Genomic DNA, 21,752 nt, shown 5'->3' on the forward strand with positions numbered 1-21,752 from the left:
TACGTTAATGAATGAATTAATTGGAATAAAAATTTGGAGTAGTCATCCCCTTTAGTAATTGTTGTGGTTGCCTAGTAACTGTTACTCCAGTTCTTTCTTAGTTCTATTTCTCTGTTGTTATTTTGCTAAGTTGGTAGGTTATTTTCATCTCAATTTTTAATATTTGCTTTATCAATTGACCTTTAAAAAAATAATTTTAAAAGTTCCCCCTAAATCACAAGCAGAAATCTTTTTGGTTTGGTTCATTAATAGTTGCTAAATAATTATAAACAGTTGCTCTGGGTTCTGGGTCCTAGGTCCTGTGTTGGGTGCTTGAGACTTTACAAAACCCATTGTTTTGTGTAATTAACATCAACCTTAAGAGAGTGAGGTGAATATCAACATCTAGAATATCAAGAACTAGGAGACAAGGCAGTATATGTAAGGACAGATCAGTGGAATAGGTTCAGGAGTCCAGAAGTAAAAGCCAAATGTGGTCATTTGACTTTTGACAGAGTGCCAAGACAATTAAATGGAGAAAGAATAGTTTTTTCAACAAATGATGGTGGGACAACTGGATATCCACATGCAAAAGAGTGAAGTTGGACACCTGCTTTACACCATACACAAAAATTAGCTGAAAATGGATCATAGATATAAATGTAAGAGCTAAAACTGTAAAACCCTTAGAAGAAAACATGGGAGTAAATCTTTGTGATCTGGAGTTAGGCAGTGGTTTCTTAGGTGTGACACCAAAAGCACAAGGGACAAAAGAAAAAACAGATTAAATTGAACCACATCAAAATTAGAAACTTTTGTGCTGTACACAATACCATCAAAAAAGTGAAAGACAAATCACAGAATGAAGAGAAAGTATTTGCAAATCTTATATCTGATAAGGGATTTGTATTGAGAATATATAAAGAACTCTTACAACACAATAATAAAAAGACAACCTAATTAAAAAATGAACAGAGAGGGTATACAGCTGGCCAATAAACACATAAAAGGATGCTCAACATTATTAGTCATTAGGAAAATGAGAATTAAAACCACAATGAAATATCACTTCATACCCATCAGGATGGCTATAATTAAAAAAAGATGGACAATAACAAGTATTGGTGAGAAATTAGAACCTTCTCCTGCATTACTGATAGGAATGTAAAATAATGTAGCCTCTTTGTCATTTCCTAACTAGAAGAAGGATAGTGCCATTTATAGAAATTGGGAAATGAGAAATAGGGATAATGAAATTGGATTTTGTACAGTTGAATTAAAGATGTCTCTGGGACATTCAGGTGTTATGGTACCCACTGCTTAAAACTTTTTAATCATAGCTTTCAGGATAAAGTCCTCCAAATCACTTTCTTTCCTAGGGCCTATGAGGCCCTCCTGAGTCTGGTCTTCCTTCTCTACTCTGTTCTAAGCACATTCGTTTTCTTTCAGTCTTTGTTTGCCATGCTACCTCTATTTTGGGACCTTTGAACATTCCTCCCCCCAGTTAACGCCTGTTCATCTATCAGAGCTCAGTTAAGTATCGCTTCCTCATGGGAGTCACTGCCGACTCCCCAGTCCAGGTAGGAGCAGCACTCATTTTTATTTCATGGTTTCTGTGGGTCAGGAGACCCTCTGCTCAGGGTCTTATAAAGCTGTAATCAGGTATTAGGTGGGTTGCATTCTTATCTGGAGGCCCCAGTGGGGAAGAACCCACTCCAAAGACCATTCAGGCTACTGGTAGAGTTAATTTTTTTGTGGCTTTATGACTGACTTTTTGCTGGCTGTTGGCTGGAGGCTGCCCGCAGGCTCTAGAGAGGTGGCCTACAGTTCTTTGAGACCATCCACAGTTCCTTTTCTTAGGAGCTTCTCAAACATGGCCACTTGCTTCATCAGGACTTCCAGCTTGATGGAGGGGAGAGAAGAGATTACACAAAATCATGAATGAATGTATGGTGTGTGCAATCACTGGAGGTTGGTCACCTTAGGGTCTGTCTGCTACATCTTATGACTTCTGTAGAGAATATTTAATTTTGAGTAGGTCTGCACCCAGTGAGTCTTTTTTTTTTTTTTTTTTTTTTTGCGGTATGCGGGCCTCTCACTGTTGTGGCCTCTCCCGTTGTGGAGCACAGGCTCTGGACGTGCAGGCTCCAGATGTGCAGGCTCAGCGGCCATGGCTCACGGGCCTAGCCGCTCCGCGGCATGTGGGATCTTCCCAGACCGGGGCACGAACCCGCGTCCCCTGCATCGGCAGGCGGACTCTCAACCACTGCACCACCAGGGAAGCCCCAGTGAGTCTGTTTTGATGAAAGCTAGTCACAGAGTACATCCCAAATATCAGCTTAACCTGGTGGAGCTGGTTGTAGTGAAAAGAACAAACCTTGTAATAATTGGCATTATGTTAAATGAAGGAAGGTAGAGGTGTTCGTGAGCATACCAGCAGAAGATGAAGAAAGAAGTTGGAGGAGAGGTGAAGTACTGTGATGTATTTTCCCGGTTTCAAAATTTTGCTGACTTCTGATTCTGTTATTCATTCCTTTGTTAGTCAGTTTACTATGTTTATATTTAAGAACTCCTTATCATAAAATCTAGTTTTGAGAGGCAGCAAAACATAGCGTGTAGTTAAGGGTTCAGGTTCTAGAGCTCAGCTACTTGGGTTCAAATTCTGCCTCTGCTATTTAGTACCGTATAGCCTGGGCAAATTACTTGGTTGGTTTGTGCATCAGTTTTAAATGGGAATGATAGTAGTACCTACTTCACAGGGTTGTTGTGAAGACTGAGTTAATGCCTATAATTATTGTTATTTTTTTCAAGTGTGATAACTGTTCCATAGTTATGTTTTAAGAGAGTGAATCCTTTTAGAGGTACATACTGAAATATTTACAAATGAAATGATATGGCAGTTGGGATTTTGGAGGAAATTGGTAGAGGTATAGATGAAACAAGATTGACCATGAGTTAATAATTGTTGAAGCTGATTGATGATTTAATTGTATTACTGTCTACTTTTATATATATTTGAATTTTTTTATAATAAAAAGTAAAAAGTAACTGCCTTGGCACGTATTAAGTGCTTAATAAATTTAAAGCTATTTTTATTATGGTTAATATGTCGGGATTAACTTGTCTAAAACACAAAGAAAAAATATAAAACAAACTTGACACTTCAATTTTCTCATTTGTAGGATTCTTTTTATAGATGGAAACTATCAAATTTGGATAAGATTCTTAGACTTGGATTTTTGGTTTCTATATTGACATCTTCCTAATTTGGTTATAATTTATGGCTTAATTAGTTTGATTTAATTGTGGCCTGCATCACATTCCATTTAATTTAGACTACCACTGTTTGTTCTGTAAGTGGAATGGAAATTAATAATATTATTGATTATCAGTGTTCTTAGTCTTAGTGGTAGGAGATATTGATTTTACCAATAGAGAAAATATTAGCAGCAAAAATGCCAAGGCTTTCGAGGTAGACAGTGGTGTTATGCTTCAATGTATTTAATTGCTGTTTAAGTAAGAAAGGTAATACTTAATAGCTTACTTGCTGAGGTTATCTCAAATGTGGTAAATACATCTCTCTGCTTATCATATCATCCTATATTATATAGCACTATAAAACTAGATGGCTTAAATATTTTAGTTGTTCAAGATTGAGAACTGTTTAGTGATTCTGGTTCATTTTATGTGAATGAACCTTGGAACTTAAAAAAATAAAATAAAAATGTAAAAGAAGCAACACCGAAGTCTCTCAGAGTTCTACTTAGGAATTGGCATGGTGAGACCTTGTCTTGATAACTCTGCTTGCAAGTCACTTACAGTCACACCTTTCATTTAGTAGATAAGGACCTTGAGGACTATAGAGGTAAGGTGATATGCCCAAGGTCACAAATGTTTCTAGATCTCAACTCTTACTCCAGTTCTCTTTTTGCTGTCCCAGTGATTTCTGAATTGTTCTCCAGAGCCCTAGGGTTCTGAAAAGTTTTGTCTGTCTCTGAACCTCTTACCCAGAGTTAACCAGAGTAGGTGCTTCTCCCACTACTCATCTTACGTATTAGAGCTTCTATGAGATTTTGTTCAGAGGGAAAAAGATTCTGCTACTGTATGTGTTAGTTTTTATGTCTTTCCTACCAGAACTCTTTATTCTGTGCCATCTTCTACTCAGAAAAGTACATTTGATTTATTGGAATTTTCTTTGACTTTGTTTCAAAGAATGCCAGTATGATCTCTAAAGAAATCTGTGACCCAGAGATCTCAGGAAAATTCAAAAGGACCTTTAAATAGGGAGGGATAGGGCTTCCCTGGTGGCATAGTAGTTAAGAATCTGCCTGCCAATGCAGGAGACACGGGTTCGATCCCTGGCTCAGGAAGATCCCACATGCCGTGGAGCAACTAAGCCCATGTGCCACAACTACTGAGCCTGTGCTCTAGAGCCCATGAGCCACAGTTACTGAGCCCATGTGCCACAGCTACTGAAGCCTGTGTGCATAGAGCCTGTGCTCCACAACAAGAGAAGCCACTGCAGTGAGAAGCCCGTGCAACACAACAAAGAGTAGCCCCCGCTCACTGCAACTAGAGAAAGCCCACGCAGCGAAGACCCAACGCAGCCAAAAATAAAATAAATAAAAATAAAATAAATTAGTTAAAAAAAAATAGGGAGGGATAATTACTTTTAGAGTGAAGTTATTATCAATTAACATTTTATTTTCTTTTCCCCCACTCTCTATTCTCCCTTCATTTCTCATCTCATAAATCTCATTCCTTGTGATTTTTTGGATGATGTTTCTCATGGTCTGTTACTTTTCTAAAAAGATATTTATGCAAATATGTCTGTCTTAAATGAAACTATTTCTGATGTCTGGAGATTCTTTTGGGTCTCTTTGGCAGTGAATTAGGAGTCATATCCATTTGCTTAAAAACAATATTGTCATAAGATCAAAGAGGGCCCAGTAGACAGTGTAATAAATAGGTTAGTTTTTGCTTAAATTGTGGATGCTTTTAATGATTTTTTAAAAAACCCTCACTGTTATTAACTATACTTAATATTTTAGTGAATTAATACATAATTATGGTAGCTTATTTAAAAGTAAAATCCTTGCTGGTACTTCTAGTAGCTTTTTAGAATTCTAGATGTGTACTGTAATGTCAATTTAGGACTATTATAGAAAGTCGGAATTTAGGATGCATGTAATCCTTTTACGGGAAAGGACGAACAATCTTATTAAATGTTAACTGTGATATGAAGTACATACTTCATGTAGTTGTGTTTTTACATTTAATGTGGGTACAATAATGTTAACATACATGTGATATGTATTGGGTTGGCCAAAATGTTCATTCAGTTTTAAGTAAAAATAAAAGTCATTTTCACCAAGAACTGTATTGAACAATGTATTCACTAACCAAACAAACTTTTTGGCCAATCTAATAGCAATAATCCATATAATAATGAGCTATATTTTGCTGAAACAGTTTTTCAAATTTTTTTCTATGGCAGTGTTGTTTATCAACATTCCTCCTCCTGCCTTTAAAATAAATATCAGAAATTTGAGGATTAATTAATGTTCCAGTTAGACTATCCAGGCGAGTGATTTAAGTCACTTAAACTTCACTGTTCAGCACATGAGACACAGACATTCATTATGGAAATAAAATCTGTTTGGTTTGAAAATATGATGACTACTTAATAAAAGGAACTCATTGAAGTCGGAATAAATGCAAAAAGCCACCACACAAAAATATTCCCATTTTGGTGGAATCCCAAGGGGGCATTTCCTGCCAGCACTTATGGTTTGCAGCTGGGATTAGGAAAGCCCCTCAGAAGGTACTTGGTGGAGTGTTCCTGATGGGTACAGGGAAGCTGGCCCTAACTCTGGGCTGCTGCAGGGAAGACAGACAGCCCAGTGTTATAACCATTCAGACTAGAAATGCCTGGCTTGACAAAGATGTACATCTTGACAATTAGCTCACAGTACTGACATCTAAAGATGCTTGACAGGTAAGAGTTTCAGAAGTAGGGAGGGTAAGATGCTTATCTGATAATGGAGATTGCTCCCTATTTTCCCTTAGTCTTCATTACGAAATAATTGGGAGATGCAAAGAGATGAGGAATTTAGAATGGTTTTTCAACTGTTAGTGTGTTCCCTTGGTTCAATCAACCTCCTGCTACTGCAGGCTATGTTATTAGGCTTTGGGGGCATATTAATATAATTTAAAACAATTTAAAATATGAACTGTTGCTGACTTTGTTCACTGGGAACAACACTACCATTCATTGTAAGGTTAGCAAGATACTCAGTGTAATAAATCTCCATTGGGGAAGTTTAAGAAAGTTATGCCATGCCAGTTGAGTTTAGCTCTCTTTCCAGCTGGTGATTTAAAAAGCTTTGAGTGTTCTAGGTGCCACATCTAAATGTGCCTAACGGTACACAGACTCCTTGACAAATGCCGTTCTTGGGAAGAGCACAATCTTTCTGTGAGTCTGTGTTATTTTTACCTACGAGCTGGCACTCCAGGAAGGAGTAGCATGTACTTCATTAAGAAAATTCATCTTGAAATCCATTCAGCTTTCTGCTTCCTTCTGACCTCACAGTCCAGGCCATTGCCAAGTTCTTTACTCACATGTCCAGTCTTTCTTCTCTGGCACGAAAATTTCATCTTTCATAGCTTAATTTCCTACCATAACTTTAAATTTCTCCTTGGACTAACTGCTGTTCTCTTTTATTTCAAAACATTTCTGTAACAATTAGTATTGTTTCATTATACCATTTGCTTTGGTAGCCACTTTAAACTATCAGGACTTCCTTGTTAGACCATTTAGCTCTTACCCTTTTCCTCCCCATTTCTCTATGCTTTTCTGCCCAATCCCTCCTCTCTTCTCAAAGCTCCTGTTTGCCCTCCAATCTTCTTTGGGCCTCTCCTGTCCTTCCTTTAAATTCTTCCTTTAAAAAAGGCTTCAGGACATCCTTTTAAATAGCTCCCTTAGAATTAAGCCGTCAGTCTCCATCTAAATCCCCCTCTTAGACTTCTGAGATTTGGTCAGTCCAAAATAAATACCTGAAAATGGAATGGGGACTGATATTTTGTAAGTAATTCTAACCTTACCTTCGTGTTTTTTATCAACTCCATCCTCTTCTCCTATCTCCCCCCCCATCCCTTTTTAAATATCTTTTTGTTCAGTTCATTTAAGTGGTAAACCTACAGGCCAGGAGTTGATTTAATGTTCTGTAAAGCATACAAAGTATTGTTGGCACCATGTAAATGTTAAGATAACAACAACAATAATGTCAGTTAGACTGAGGGAGTTGCCCATTGTGTTAGAGACACTCCTAGGACTTCTGTTTTCTGAGACGGTAAATGTTAACCAGATGGGAATTACTGGAACTGAGAAGTTATTTTCTTTTTTGCCTTAAAAATGTCCCTTCTATGCCTTGAATTCCAAGTCGCCACCAGAAAATTTTCATTTATTAATTAGGTGCGATATACTGTGTTCCACCTTAGAAATACTTCCAAGAATAATGCATGTTTCATGGTATATTTTGTCACTGCAGGTAAGCTCTCAATTCTCTATGCCCCAGGCATTGTGCATGCATGAACTATTTTATTTTCCCTGTTCAGTGCAGCCCAAACAGAGAAGTATAGGAAAATAAAAATCACCTAAAGACCTGCTAGATATTTTAAACAATAGTTGAATCTTTTTTTTCTTTTTCTTTTATTTAAAACTATAGTTGACTCTTGAACAACACGAGGATTAATCCACATAAAACTTACAGTTGGCCCTCCACATCCCTGATTCCTCCACATCTGTGGAGTCAACCAGCCATGGACTGTGTAGTACCATAGCGTTTACTATCAAGAAAAATCCGTGTATAAGTGGGCCCTAGCAGTTCAAACCCACATTGTTCAGGGTTTGTATTTCCTTTGGGGTTCATTGAGAGCTGATTGGCCATTATCGTTGGTGGTCATGTTGAATCCTCCTGTCTGAAGTTGGCTAGAATCCTAACATCTCCGTCATTCCTTAGGCTTGACAGCTGCATATTTTCCCAAAAACAGTTATGATGGTATGTAAAATGGATGGAGTAATGGGTTCTCTCCAAATGTATGTCTTTGCCCCTTAGAACTTGATCTGAATATTTGTTGCAAACTAAAATACCAACTCCTTGATTGGTTCCAGCGCAAAGGTCAGGATCTTCCCAAGAGTATGACCAGTCTACATCCTGACCGTGGTACACATGGTACATCTTTTATCATGGCCATTTAGTGCTTGGCAGGTTTAGCCTTATAGTCTAGCTTGTGTAGTTTGTGGTGGTTTAGGGTTGCTTTAAACCTGTTTCCTGATGACAATTCTATTTTCTAGTAAGTTTAAAAGGAAAAAGCTTTTCATCAAGGCTGATTGCAAAGACATTTAAATTCCTTTTCTAGAAGCCATCTCAACTGAGAATGAATTAATTCTTATAGAAGGAATTAAGTCCTGCAGGAAAAAAAATTTGAGTGAAGATTTTCTCTGTTTTCCCAAAGGTGGTACTGAAACCGTGCAACTCAGATTGGGACTTGAACCCACGGTCTTTTAATTGAGATCACACACCTGGTCTCAGGACTTAATGAAGCTCAGGTTCTTGATGTCTCATCACAGAAAGAGTTCAGTGAGAGACAAAGTGATTGGTAAGAAGTGGATTTATTTAGAGCGAAACACTCCACAGACAGAATGTGGGCCATCTCAGAAGGTGAGAGGCCCCGAAATATGACATGATTAGTTTTTATGGGCTGGGTAATTTAATAGCCTAATGAGTGGGAGAATTATTCCAATTATTTTGAAGAAGAGGTGGGGATTTCCAGGAATTGGGCCACCAATCACTTTTTGACCTTTTATGGTTAGCCTCAGAGCTGTCATGGCTTTGGTGGGTGTGTCATTTAGCATATGCTAATGTATTACAATGAGCATATAATGAGGCTCAAGGTCCAGTGGAAGTCACATCTTCCGCCATCTTGGACTTAGTTGGTTCTAACCAGTTTTTGTGATGTCCTATGGCTATGTCATTCTTTTAAAGGTTGTGTTCTGCCTCCTTCCCTCCTGTTTCAGTACCATTCTAGATACCTAGGCAAGAAGTTAATTCATTACATACAGTGATGCCTTGTTGTTCTCAATGTTTGATCCAGGGACCCCAGAGTCTCCAAAACTCTTTCAGTGAGTCCCTAGGTCAAAACTGTTTTTATAAATATTCAAACATTATTTTCATTTTTCACTCTCATTCTCTCATAATTATACAGTGGAGATTTCAAAAGACCACCTGATGTTTGATGATATGATTACTCTGATGGCTGATGAAATGTGTGCATGTGTATTCTTCTGCTTTAAAATTTTCTGTTTTAGTTTCTGATTGTAATTTTAATCTAATTTCTAAGTAAATATTGATAGATATTACCCATATAAACAAAACTTCTTTGAAAGTTCTCAGTAATTTTTAAGAGAAGAAATCCCAAGACCAAAAAGTTTGAGAACTGCTGTAAAACTGACTGTAAAACTTAATTCTCGGGCTTCCCTGGTGGCGCAGTGGTTGAGAGTCCGCCTGCCGATGCAGGGGACACGGGTTCGTGCCCTGGTCTGGGAAGATCCCACATACCACGGAGCGGCTGGGCCCGTGAGCCATGGCCACTGAGCCTGCGTGTCCGGAGCCTGTGCTCCGCAACGGGAGAGGCCACAACAGTGAGAGGCCCGCATACCGCAAAAAAAAAAAAACACAACAACAACAAAAACTTAATTCTCTCACAGAATCCCTGTTGAGAGTAGCTGCTAGTGAGCTGCTCAAGGGCACTGCCTTAAGCCAGTCAGTTGCTCAGTAAACAGTTTTTAATGGAATTAAATTGAGTTCTTGGAATGCAACTTTTGAGACCTTATTTAAGATTCTCCCCGAGGCAGTGTTGAGCATTGAGTGCCTTGTAGCCTGCCAAGTTTCTTTGAGATGGGTGGCTGGCAATTCTCAGTATTGGGTCAAGTATTTCAGAAGTCATTTTCGTGGAATACCTGCTTTAATTGGTAGCTTATTGGTATCATCTAGACCAGTGCTGTCCAATAAAATGAGGGCCACGTGTATAATTTTTACTTTTTTTTTTTTTTTTTTGTGGTACGCGGGCCTCTCACTGTTGTGGCCTCTCCCGTTGCGGAGCACAGGCTCCGGACATGCAGGCTCAGTGGCCATGGCTCACGGGCCTAGCCGCTCCGTGGCATGTGGGATCTTCCGGCATGTGGGATTTTCCCGGACGGGGGCACGAACCCGTGTCCCCTGCATCGGCAGGCGGACTCTCAACCACTGCGCCACCAGGGAAGCCCAATTTTTACTTTTTGAGTAGTCATATTTCAAAAAGTAAAAACAGGTGAAATTAGTTAGGTTCCCCCCCACCCTGCTTTATTGAAGTGTAATTAACAAATAGAATTGTAAGATACTTAAAGTGTTCAATGTGATGTTTTGATATGTATGCACTGTGAAAGGATTTACCCCTTGAGTTAATTAATATATCCATCACCTGACATATTTATCTTTTTTTTCTATATGGTGAGAATATTTAAGTTCTACTCTCAACAAATTTCAGTGATACAGCACAGTGTTATCAACTGTAGTCACCATTTTTTACATTTGATCCTCAGACCTTATTCATTTTATAACTGAAAGTTTGTACCCATTTACCAATCTCTCCCTATTTTCCCCACTTCTCAGCCCCTGGCAACCACTTTTCTACTTTCTGTTTCTATGAGTTTGGCTCTTTCTTTCTTTTGTTCATTCATTCATTCGTTCGTTCGTTCTTTCGTTTGTTCTTTCTTTTTTAGATTTTACATGTAGGTGATACTATGCGGTAATGTGATATTTGTCTTTGACTTATCTCACTTAGCATAATGTCCTCCAAGTTCATCCACTGGTTGCAAATGACAGGATTTCCTTCTTTTTTAAGACTGAATAATATTCAGTAGTATATGTATACTACATTTTTTTATCCATTCATCTGTGATGGACACTTAGGTCATTTCCATACCTTGGCTATTGAATGAACATCAGAGTATAGATAATCTTTTTGAGATAATGATTTCGTTTCCTTTCGTTTCTCACCCAGAAGTGAGATTGCTGGATCATATGGTAGTTTTATTTTTTAATTTCTTGAGGAAACTCCATACTGTTTTCATAGTGGCTGTACCAGTTTACATTCCCACCACCAGTGTAAAAGGGTTCCCCTTTCTCCATTTCCTTGCCAGCATTTATCTTTTGTGTTTTTGTTTTTGCGGTATGCGGGCCTCTCACTGTTGTGGCCTCTCCTGTTGCGGAGCACAGGCTCCGGACGTGCAGGCTCAGCGGCCATGGCCCACAGGCCTAGCCGCTCCACCTCATGTGGGATCTTCCCGGACCGGGGTACAAACCCATGTCCCCTGCATCGGCAGGCAGACTCTCAACCACTGCGCCACCAGGGAAGCCCTCTTTTGTGTTTTTGATAGTAGACATCCTATCAGGCAGGAGGTGGTATCTCATTGTGGTTTTGATTTGCATTTCCCTGGTGACTAGTGATGTTGAGTACCATTTCATGTACCTGTTGGCCATTTGTATGTCCTTGGAAAAATGTCTGTTTAGGTCCTTTGCCCATTTTTGAATTGTTTTTTTTTTTTAACTGAGTTGTATGAATTCCTTCTATATTTTGGATAGTAACCCCTTATCAGATAAGTGATTTGTAAATATTTTTCCCATTCCATAGGGTTGCCTTTTCGTTGAAATTAGTTTTAATAATATATTTTATTTACCTAGTATATCCAGAATGTTATTTCTACATGTAATCAATGTACAAATTATCAGTGAGATAGTTTATATTCCCTTTTTAATATTAAGTCTTTGAAATCTGGTGTAAATTTAAGTGCACATTTCAAGTGCTCAGTAATCACGTGTGGCTGGTGCCTACTATATTAGACAGCACACTGTGTGTGATCTGACACAGTGATGAGGAGTAGAAATGCTAGTGGTCACGGGTCATATGGTTCAAGACTTACTAGGAGGTCAAGCAGTTGATAGGACTTGTTAATGATTCTGCTGTTGTTTCTTATAAAATTCTCTTCCTTCTTTTCTGCCCATCTCAATTCTGTCTCTTCTCAAGTTCTCTCTTCTTTGTGAAGTCTTTCCCTATGTCTACTTATTCTCCCCCCAAGTGAAGGTCATACTTCATCCTCTTTTCTACTTATACTGTGTACATAGCTTTATTGATTGTATTTCCAATGTTGTATAGTTGGCTGTTTCACATATGTTTTCCTCTACTAGATTGTGAGCTCATTGAAGTGAAGGCTGTGTCTGGTTAATCTCTGAAGCTCAAGCTACACCCACCTCATTTTATCACATTCCGTCATTAGGCAGGGCTTAACTCTGAACTGAGCGGAAATTTGTCTACCTGTGCCTTTCTCCCATGAGTCCTCATTCTACATCTGAAACAGTTCCAAACAAAGTTATTGTTATGCTGGTCATTCATACATTCGAACCATCTACCACGTATAGTTCCATACTGTCTTTATATCCTTGGGCTAAACTTTTTAGTATTGACATTTTTGCTTCCCTGTTTTTTCTTTTTCCTTTTTTTCTCAATAGTATAAATTTTATTTTCTTCCCCCAGTGTATAGAATCATAGAATTTTAAGAATTGAAAGGGGCTAGAATTTGCCTAGTCCTGGTCCTTCATCCAACTAGTATTCATTGATTACATACTGATTGAGTAATTGAAACTGAGATATAGAGATATTCGGGGGCAACCCAATATTTTGAGAATTTCACTGAGAATCATGAAGAAGTTAAGATTTAGTAATTTTAAAAAGTCTTTCATCGTTCATTCTGTTTTTAAATATGTGTGCTGCTGAGTATCTTAAGAATTATGAGCAAAGTAGAAAACTGTTTTATGCTGAAGCAGTGTATATACAGCACAGAAAGATCTCCAGATTTTTGTAGGGTTATCATTAAGAATTTGATTCCAAAGCTGAGATACCTGGGCTTCAATCTTGGCTCTACCACATACTAGCTATACATTACTTAATCTTGGGTAATTAATCTCTTTGTGTCTCAGTTTCCATATTTGTAAAATAAGGTTGATAATAATATGGAGTGTTGTAAGGTTTAAATGAGTTAGTACTTGCAAAGCACTAAGGATTATGCCTGGCATACAGTTAGTGTTCAGTATATAGTAACTGCTGCTGATGCCACCACCACCATTACCACTACTACTACTACTGTTATTGAGTTACAGAAGCACCTGGTGAGGTGTGGGATGCACCTGTGGAATTTCTGGTCAGCCCTTACTAAGCCATCACTTACTTATGATATGAGCTTCTTGTCTTAATAAGAGGCCCTACATACAATTCTCTGCACCCATCATGATTTGCCTAAAATGTAACCGCATCTGCAGAGTAATGAAGTATTTTGTCCTGGGGTTTTACTGTAGCAGCAATTTAAGAAATGGCAGAAGACCCATTAGCTTTAGGAGTCTGTTCCTTTGCGACCAACTTGCTAGGAATCCATTTCCTGTCTTCCTCCCTCACTCCCTCCCTCCCTCCCTTCCTTCCTTTCTTTCTTTCTTCATTGGGTCTTTGTTGCTGTGTGCAGGCTTTCTCTAGTTGCGGCGAGCGGGGGCTACTCTTCGTTGTGGTGCGTTGGCTTCTCATTGCGGTGACTTCTCGTTTCAGAGCACGGGCTCTAGGCGTGCAGGCTTCAGTAGTTGTGGCATGTGGGCTCAGTAGTTGTGGCTTGCGGGCTCTAGAGCACAGGCTCAGTAGTTGTGGCGCACGGGCTTAGTTGCTATGTGGCATGTGGGATCTTCCCGGACCAGGGCTCGAACCTGTGTCCCCTGCATTGGCAGGCAGATTCTTAACCACTGCGCCACCAGGGAAGTCCATTTTCTGTCTTTTTTTTTTTTTTTTTTTTTGCGGTACGCGGGCTTCTCACCGTTGTGGCCTCTCCCGTTGCAGAGCACAGGCTCCAGACGCACAGGCTCAGCAGCCATGGCTCACGGGCCCAGCCGCTCCGCGGCACGTGGGATCTTCCCGGACCGGGGCACGAACCCGTGTCCCCTGCATCGCAGGCGGACTCTCAACCACTGTGCCACCAGGGAAGCCCTCTGGCTTTTTAAAAAGAGTAAATTTATTCTCTTCATTGGCATTCTGTAAACAAAATACTGGCATTTTGTATTTTGTGGAATACGTTTTAAGTTGGATTTAATTTTCCTTAGTAAACTCCTTTTAATAATGCATCAGAGGGCTTCCCTGGTGGCTCAGTGGTTAAGAATCCGCCTGCCAATGCAGGGGACATGGGTTCGAGCCCTGGCCCGGGAAGATCCCACATGCCGCAGAGCAGCTAAGCCTGTGCGCCACAACTACTGAGCCCGCGTGCCTAGAGTCCATGCTCTGCAACAAGAGAAGCCACCGCAGCGAAGAGTAAGCCCCACTCGCCACAACTAGATAAAGCCTGTGTGCAGCAAGGAAGATTCAATGCAGCCAAAAATAAATAAATAAAATAAATAAATTTATTAAAAAAATAAATAATGCATCAGAGTAAATTTTCTTTCTCTGTTGTCAGGTTGCTATCAAGATCATAGATAAGACCCAGCTGGATGAAGAAAACTTGAAGAAGATTTTCCGAGAAGTTCAAATTATGAAGATGCTTTGCCACCCCCATATTATCAGGCTTTACCAGGTAGGATCACTAGTGGTGTAGCGTATGGCAACAAAGAACCCAGAATGGTCACTTGTGTCTGTGGTTACTTTTGAAGGGAAGGTGGGTGGATGAACATCTGCAACTTTTTTTTGTTTCTATGTTCGTGTATTCATCCTACTATTTATCCTACCCTATTATCCCCCAACTCAGTACTTCTGTTTCCCTTGGGTATTTACTGGTAAGGTGTAACTTACCTAAGTAGGCCTTTATAATTTGTTCTTTAAAACTTGGATGCCATTCTTAGAGTTATACAAAAAGATTATTTACGAGATGATGAGAACTTACTTATTTAGGTCAGAATCTTAAACAGAATGGGAAACCCAAAAGGAACAGAATTTTGAGGGGTGAAAATAATATTAATTTTTACAATATTATTTAAATACTAATTTCTGTGATCATGTTATGAATTATGATGGCAAAGGACATTTTAAGTATGGCTTCTTGTATGAGTCACAGCCTACCTCCTTTCTATTCTAACAGGGTACTAGACTTAGTTTTCTAAGATAGCATTTGATTACTTTGATAACCAAGAGATTGATTCTGTGTAATGGAAGAGATTTCTGTTCTAGTTTTCTTATCTTCCCAAGAAGCATGCATATTTCATGCCGTCATCAAAAGTGATTCCCTAGCCTTACTGCAAAAGCAATAAATCTAATGGGTGGAATTTTAAGCCAGATAGGAGAGGAGGACCTTGCCTTAGCAGGCTGGTAGAGGAGGTATTTTGGGAAAGGTGGAGCTTTGAGGTGCTTCTCAAATTGCAGCGTGTTGGCAGCCATGAGCTCTGCCTGTACATAGGGCCAGCCCTGTTCACTGCTTTCTACCAGATCAGCCATCACCTGGTTCTGCAGGATGTGGCCACCCCCTCAATTCATTTGCTGCTGTTAGTCTGCAGTAAATGGTTACTGGCCCAGATCCGGGATCATGTGTAAGAGTGTGAAGAGTACATTGCCCAGGGCCCAAAGGGGAAGCTTTCATAGTCTGTTACTTTCATGGGAAAGAAAGCATGTCTTGATATTAGTGTATACGGTTAAGGCTACAGTGTTAGGGCTCGTCTCTGGCATCAGCTGCTCACATAATGAAATGAATTAGATCAGCAGGAGCAGGCTTGTTGAAATCCATCACACTAAATTATGTTGAACCACACCTCCACTGTACCCCAGAAGGAAACCCATGAAAGGATCCTGGGGTTCCCTGAAGACCTGTATCTGCAAACTCAGAGGTGTCTAACCTCTGCTTCTTCCTATCTTATCCTGACAGATTGAGTAAACTTCTTGACCTCACTTTTTTTTTTTTTCCTTGCGGTACGCGGGCCTCTCACTGCTGTGGCCTCTCCCGTCGCGGAGCACAGGCTCTGGACGCGCAGGCTCAGCGGCCATGGCTCATGGGCCCAGCCGCTCCGCGGCACGTGGGACCCTCCCGGACCGGGGCACAAACCCACATCCCCTGCATCGGCAGGCGGACTCTCAACCACTGCGCCGCCACCAGGGAAGCCCTTGACCTCACTTTTTAAAGTAAATCATCTTTAAATAGTTGTAGAGCTTATTAGGCTGATCTTTCTCAAGAGGTTAACTTATAGGTAACCTTATAACTGAAATCTGCAAATTTACCTTTCTTACCCAAGATTTCATTAGCCTATGAGGTTTATATACTTTCAGCCCTGGATTTGAACATTGCCCTTTTTTAAGCTTTAATTTTGGTCTCTGGCAGCTAATATTGTTAATGGGAGATTCTGAACTGCCAAGGTGAAGAATGGCTGTTGAACTGTCAAGGCAGTTTTCAGGTCATTTGTTAAGCTTTAGTCTCTTCGGGTTTATAGAGTGAGCCAAATATAGATAACTATATAGGAAAGTTTTTGAACTCCTGAAAAGTTATTTTTAAAAAAATCTGAAATTAAAAACAACACTGTAAATCAACTATACTTCAATAAAATTTTAAAAATTTACAGTCAATAAAAGGCCTGGTACATTTTGGCATTTTTTTTCTTTTCTTTTTTTTCCTAAACAACTGCATATATTTAGGGTACTTACTTTTTGTTATATAAGTCAACATATAAAGAACTTGGGAGCAATACATGTACCAGTGGTCTAGTATCACCAGTCTATAGAGAGTTTTTAAATTAAAGTGAAAAAAATGACACAGTTATTAGATTGAAAAATTAAAAGAATGTGCATACATACAATGGAGGACTATGAAACTATTGAAAAGAAGAAATAGATCTATTATTATAAGATAATGTATGATACTGTTATGGTATTAACGTATAGAGATGTCAAAAATAAAGTGACTAGGGAATGATTTGATAAAATAATTAACCTTCAAGCATAGGGGAAGTGTAAAACTGTATTGCCTACTATGATAACCGCTAGCCACATGTGGTTATTGTGTATTAACATGTGGCTAGAGTGAATGAGGAGCTGGATTTTTACTTTCATTTAATATTAATGTAAATATAAAAATTGGAGCTGTTTACAATTAAAATTTTTTGAAATAATATTAATGATAATAAAATATATTATTAGAATTAACTTCACCGTTTTCTTTTTACTTTTTTAATGTGGCTATTAGAAAAGTTAAAATTATATATGAGACTCACAATGTTTCTATTGGACAGCACTGCTCTAAAATGTTATAGAATAAGCTATTAACAGTGTTTCCACTGAGGAATGAAATGGAGGGGGTCGGAAAGAGGAAAACCTTTGGTCTTTTGTTTATATACTGGGTATTTAAAATGTTTATAATGAACATATATACTCATATATTACTTTAATAAATATTTAATGAAAAAGGTAAAAAGGAAGAAAGAACTGACAACACACTACAACTAATTTTATGAACAGTGGCAAAATAGAGACTAAGATAAAAATACAAGTAAGTCGTTTATATTATTGAAGTGTTGAATATTTATATTATTGTTCCCAGTTTTGAATAAAAGGATGGCGGACAGGAAAGTTGTCATTTCCATTTTAAAAAAGCACAACCATATGTGATATTTGTGCAGTTCTTAAGTGATTCCTGTTATTCTCCCTAAGTTTTGTTTTGGTTGGGTTTTGCGGGGGACATTTTTGAGCTTCAAGTGATCACTGTCGAATGTGAACTTTTTGGTTCTTGGCAGCTTCTTTGCTTCTCAGTTTTGTGGAGCTTAAAAGATTGCAGAGGCCTCCTGGGATGACAAAAGGACGCTCTCAAGTAGTAAATATTTCCTACTTTTAAGAACTTGGAGGAATACCTGTTTTCCCCCTTTCTTCTTAATAACATTTATGTCTGTCACCCTCCCAATCCCCTAATGTTTTAAGTCTCCTTTAGGCAGTAATGGTTATTAATACTTCAAATGACAAAAGAAGATTCATTAGTTTCTCTTCCTGTGATATCAGCCTGTCATTTGTATCACTGTCACTTTCCTGCCTTTGCACCAGGTTATGGAGACAGAACGGATGATTTATCTGGTGACAGAATATGCTAGTGGAGGGGAAATATTTGGTAAGTACATTTATTGCATTCTTTAAACAGCTATTGAGCACACCATGGCAAACTTAAAATAGCTGTTCGATGCCTTTGTCACTTGAGCAGCTGTCACTTGATGCTTTCCTTCAGTGCTGTCATTTTCTATCAACAAAGTAATTTTAACTATTTTTGATTCATCTCCTTAAGTCTTCACCATCTTTGTTTCCTTAGCAAAGGTGTTTTGTTTATTTCAGTAAGGTGTTGATGGTTGAGATTAAAGATCTTCACAAACAAACATTTCTCTGAACTTTTGAGGGTCTTTCCTATTGCCAGATTCTAATTGGGGTGACCAAGTGTGACAGAATGCTTACAAGTGTGGTGGGCCTCTGTTGTGTGTGAAATAGCCACTCGGAGCAAACAGTCTCACCCTAATGCATTCTTTAACATTTATTTAAATATAACATGTAACTCTATTCCTTACCATGTGTTCACAGTTCCCTTAATGATTCTTGTAATTTAGGACGTTTTGTCTTCAGTAGCTATTCTTTTTTTCCTCTAACGCTTAGGTTAGCACAATATCAGAATTAAGCAGGAGGATTTGTTACCAGGAAATATGACTTTTTGAGGTGGTAAAAACTGCCCCCCCATTTTTTTTTTTTTTTGGTAACAATGATAAATGGAGCCAAATAGAGACAATGACTAAACTTTCAAATCTAGTTTGACATGTCTTTTTATTTTTAAATTTTACTTCTTTTTTGGCATGTGAACATAGAGAAAGGTTTCTTCTTATATATTTTAGGTTTATTTAGTTTCTTTAGTTTTTTAGATTTTGTTTTAGTTTAAATCTGGATGGTAAGAACTTTTTTAATTTTCAAAATATTGGCACTTAGTTATTTAAAATATATTAAAAAGCATGCTATCACTTTTAAAGTGGAATCTTCTAATTAGTGACTGTGAGATGTGACTATGAATATTTTGGTATGTTAAACTTTCCCCATAAATCTGACAATTTTGTATCTAAGAATCTTCAAAATAAATGCGAGTCTTTTTTAAAGGAGGTATCACTTCTTAATAACACTTTTGCTTGGCTTTGTATCTGTGCTTATGCATAATGGTAATCTTGGGAGCAAAGAGACCTTGTCATCTTAATGTTCATAATAATCAAAGAACCAAACACAGTGCACATCATACCTACTTTGCTCTTTAGGAAAACAGATTTCAAAAGTACAGAAAAGATAAAAGATAGATTCTTTGTGGGAATGTAGCTCAAGGCATGAGGAAACAGAGTAGTACTTCTCATGGTAGTATTATAAAAGATCTGGAGGAGGAGGAAGAAATTGATATATCGCCTAAAGAAATCCTTGTGCCTGCACAGGGATATAACTGTCTCATGAGGTCTCGTTTTTTGAAGTATCTGTATCGGAGATGAAGGGACAGGCTGAATCAAGAACATGAGCTTTGGAGACAGTTATACCTGGTTTTGAATCAGATCGTTGCCGCTATTTGCTTTTTTACTGGAATTTTGGGACTCAGTTTCATGGTCTACAAAAGTCAGATCTGTAATATATGCCTTACAGTTGTGAAGATAAAATGAGATAGCACATATACAGCCCCAGCACTTTGCTTCCTTCACCTCCATGTTAAATGACAAATCGTTGATCAACTTCTGGCAGGATAGCCTGAGGAGCTCTGCTGCCCTGCTCTCCAGTGAAACTGGTGAAAGTGATTTTAAAAACCCCTAAAATCCAGCCATTTAAAGTCTCTGGAAATGGTTCTAAGGGTGAACAGCAACTGAAGAAACATTTATTCAAGAATATCTATGAAAATTTAGTAAGAAATAAGAGTGTCTGTGGTTTTTAAGCCAGTACTGCTTCCTTCTTCCCCCTAGCCAGCTCAGCAAGGTGGAGATGACACTCAAGATTACTGTAGCCAAGAACACAGGCCTGCCCTCTGGTCCCCTCCTTTCACCTAGACTAATGGCTTTCTTCCCGGAGGAACTGGACATCAGCATTTCTTATCCTGCCCCAGCTACCTACTGCTGTTGCTAAGTCCTGGGTGAGAGCAGTTGAACAGTGGGGACTCCTTCTTCCACCCAGCCCTGACTTGTGGAGTTTGGGTGTGGCATACTGAGAATACTGGGACCCAGATCACTCTTGCCTTGGGTTATAAGTTGGTGGGTCATCCCAAGAGAGTCAAGCTGGGAGAATTGAGATTGTATCCCCTTTCTCTGCACTGAGCTCAGCTCCTAGAGAGGGAGTGTTACTCAAGGAAAACTTTTCCATTGTCCCCACACCTAGCTTCAGAGTCCTGGCTCAGAGATTTGCCCAGAAGGAGAAATAGACCATAACACATATAGCTCCTAATTTCTTTCCAAGGGAACTGACTTCATTTGCAATGGAGAATGAAGAAGTTCAAGCCTGAAGGCACACACAAGAACTGTGGAGGTTGTGGTTACAGGCATTTCAGAGGAGATTCGAGCAGGCTAAAGTATAGGCCAGCTAGTTTGCAGGTAAGAACCAGGGAGTAAAACATCACAAGAGCCTTCCTAAGGTCAGAAGAAAAATCAAACACTGATCTCAGAAACTGTTCCTTCAAAGGAACCAGAATTTGATTGGATTGTTTATAGACCAGTTTATGCTCCAGGGCATTGTTGAAAATAATAGAATAACCAGGGACTTCCCTGGTGGTCCAGTGGTTAAGAAGCCACCTTCCAATGCAGGGGATGCAGGTTTGATCCCTGGCTGGGGAACTAAGCTCCCACATACCGTGGGGCAGCTAAGCCTGTGTACTCTAGAGCCCGCGGCCACAACTAGAGAGAAGCCCCGTTCCTCAACTAAGACCCAACGCAGCCAAAAAAAAAAAAAAAAAGATAGAGTAATCAGCCACAGTTTTTGGATTTTAACCGCTGGGCTTGGTTAAGAAAAGACAGGAAGAGAGAGCCCTGCCCAAACCATGTTGATCCAGTGATCTGAGGGTAATGGTGGATATACCAAGGCTCTGCCTCCCCTGAGGAACAACATTAGAAGCTGATCACTGTGTATGGGGGAATAAACTTCACTAAAACAATCCAGCCAGTCACTGAACAAATAAACAAGCAAATAACAAGAACATGCTCCGGAAGGGTAGAGGTGTACCAGTACCTAGACGTGGTACAACATGTTATCTAAAATATCTGGTTTCCAACAACAGCAAACTATGAAACATATAAAGAAACAGGAAAGTATGACCCATATACTGAAAAAAAAGCAGGCCACAGAAACTGCCTGTCAGAGAGGCCACATTTATCAAAAAAAGACTTTAAAGTAGCCATTATGGACATGTTCACAGACATAAAGGAACTCACAATTGAAGTCGTAAAAGAAAATATGATTATAGGGTCACATCAAATAGAGACTATCAATAAAGAGATGGAAATTTTTTTTTTTTTTTTTTGGCGGTATGTGGGCCTCTCACTGTTGTGGCCTCTCCCGCTGCGGAGCACAGGCTCCGGACGCGCAGGCTCAGCGGCCATGGCTCACGGGCCCAGCCGCTCCGCGGCACGTGGGATCTTCCCGGACCGGGGCACGAACCCGCGTGCCCTGCATCGGCAGGCAGACTCTCAACCACTGCGCCA

General features: G+C 39.2%; 1 protein-coding gene across 1 annotated transcript in view; it reads left to right on the forward strand.

Moving 5' to 3' along the window:
- The window catches only part of SIK3 (SIK family kinase 3), a gene marked incomplete at its 5' end in the record, with an annotated part of 242,914 nt that overhangs the window by 121,759 nt on the left and 99,403 nt on the right, over window positions 1-21,752 (forward strand). Inside the window, 2 exons of the mRNA XM_079708717.1 lie at window positions 14,561-14,677; window positions 18,112-18,175. Coding sequence (XP_079564843.1) covers window positions 14,561-14,677; window positions 18,112-18,175 — 181 coding nt within the window. The remainder of the gene's footprint in view (window positions 1-14,560; window positions 14,678-18,111; window positions 18,176-21,752) is intronic.

Source organism: Hyperoodon ampullatus (genome assembly GCF_949752795.1).
Source record: "Hyperoodon ampullatus genome assembly, chromosome: 7".
NCBI classification, from domain to species: Eukaryota; Metazoa; Chordata; class Mammalia; order Artiodactyla; family Ziphiidae; genus Hyperoodon; species Hyperoodon ampullatus.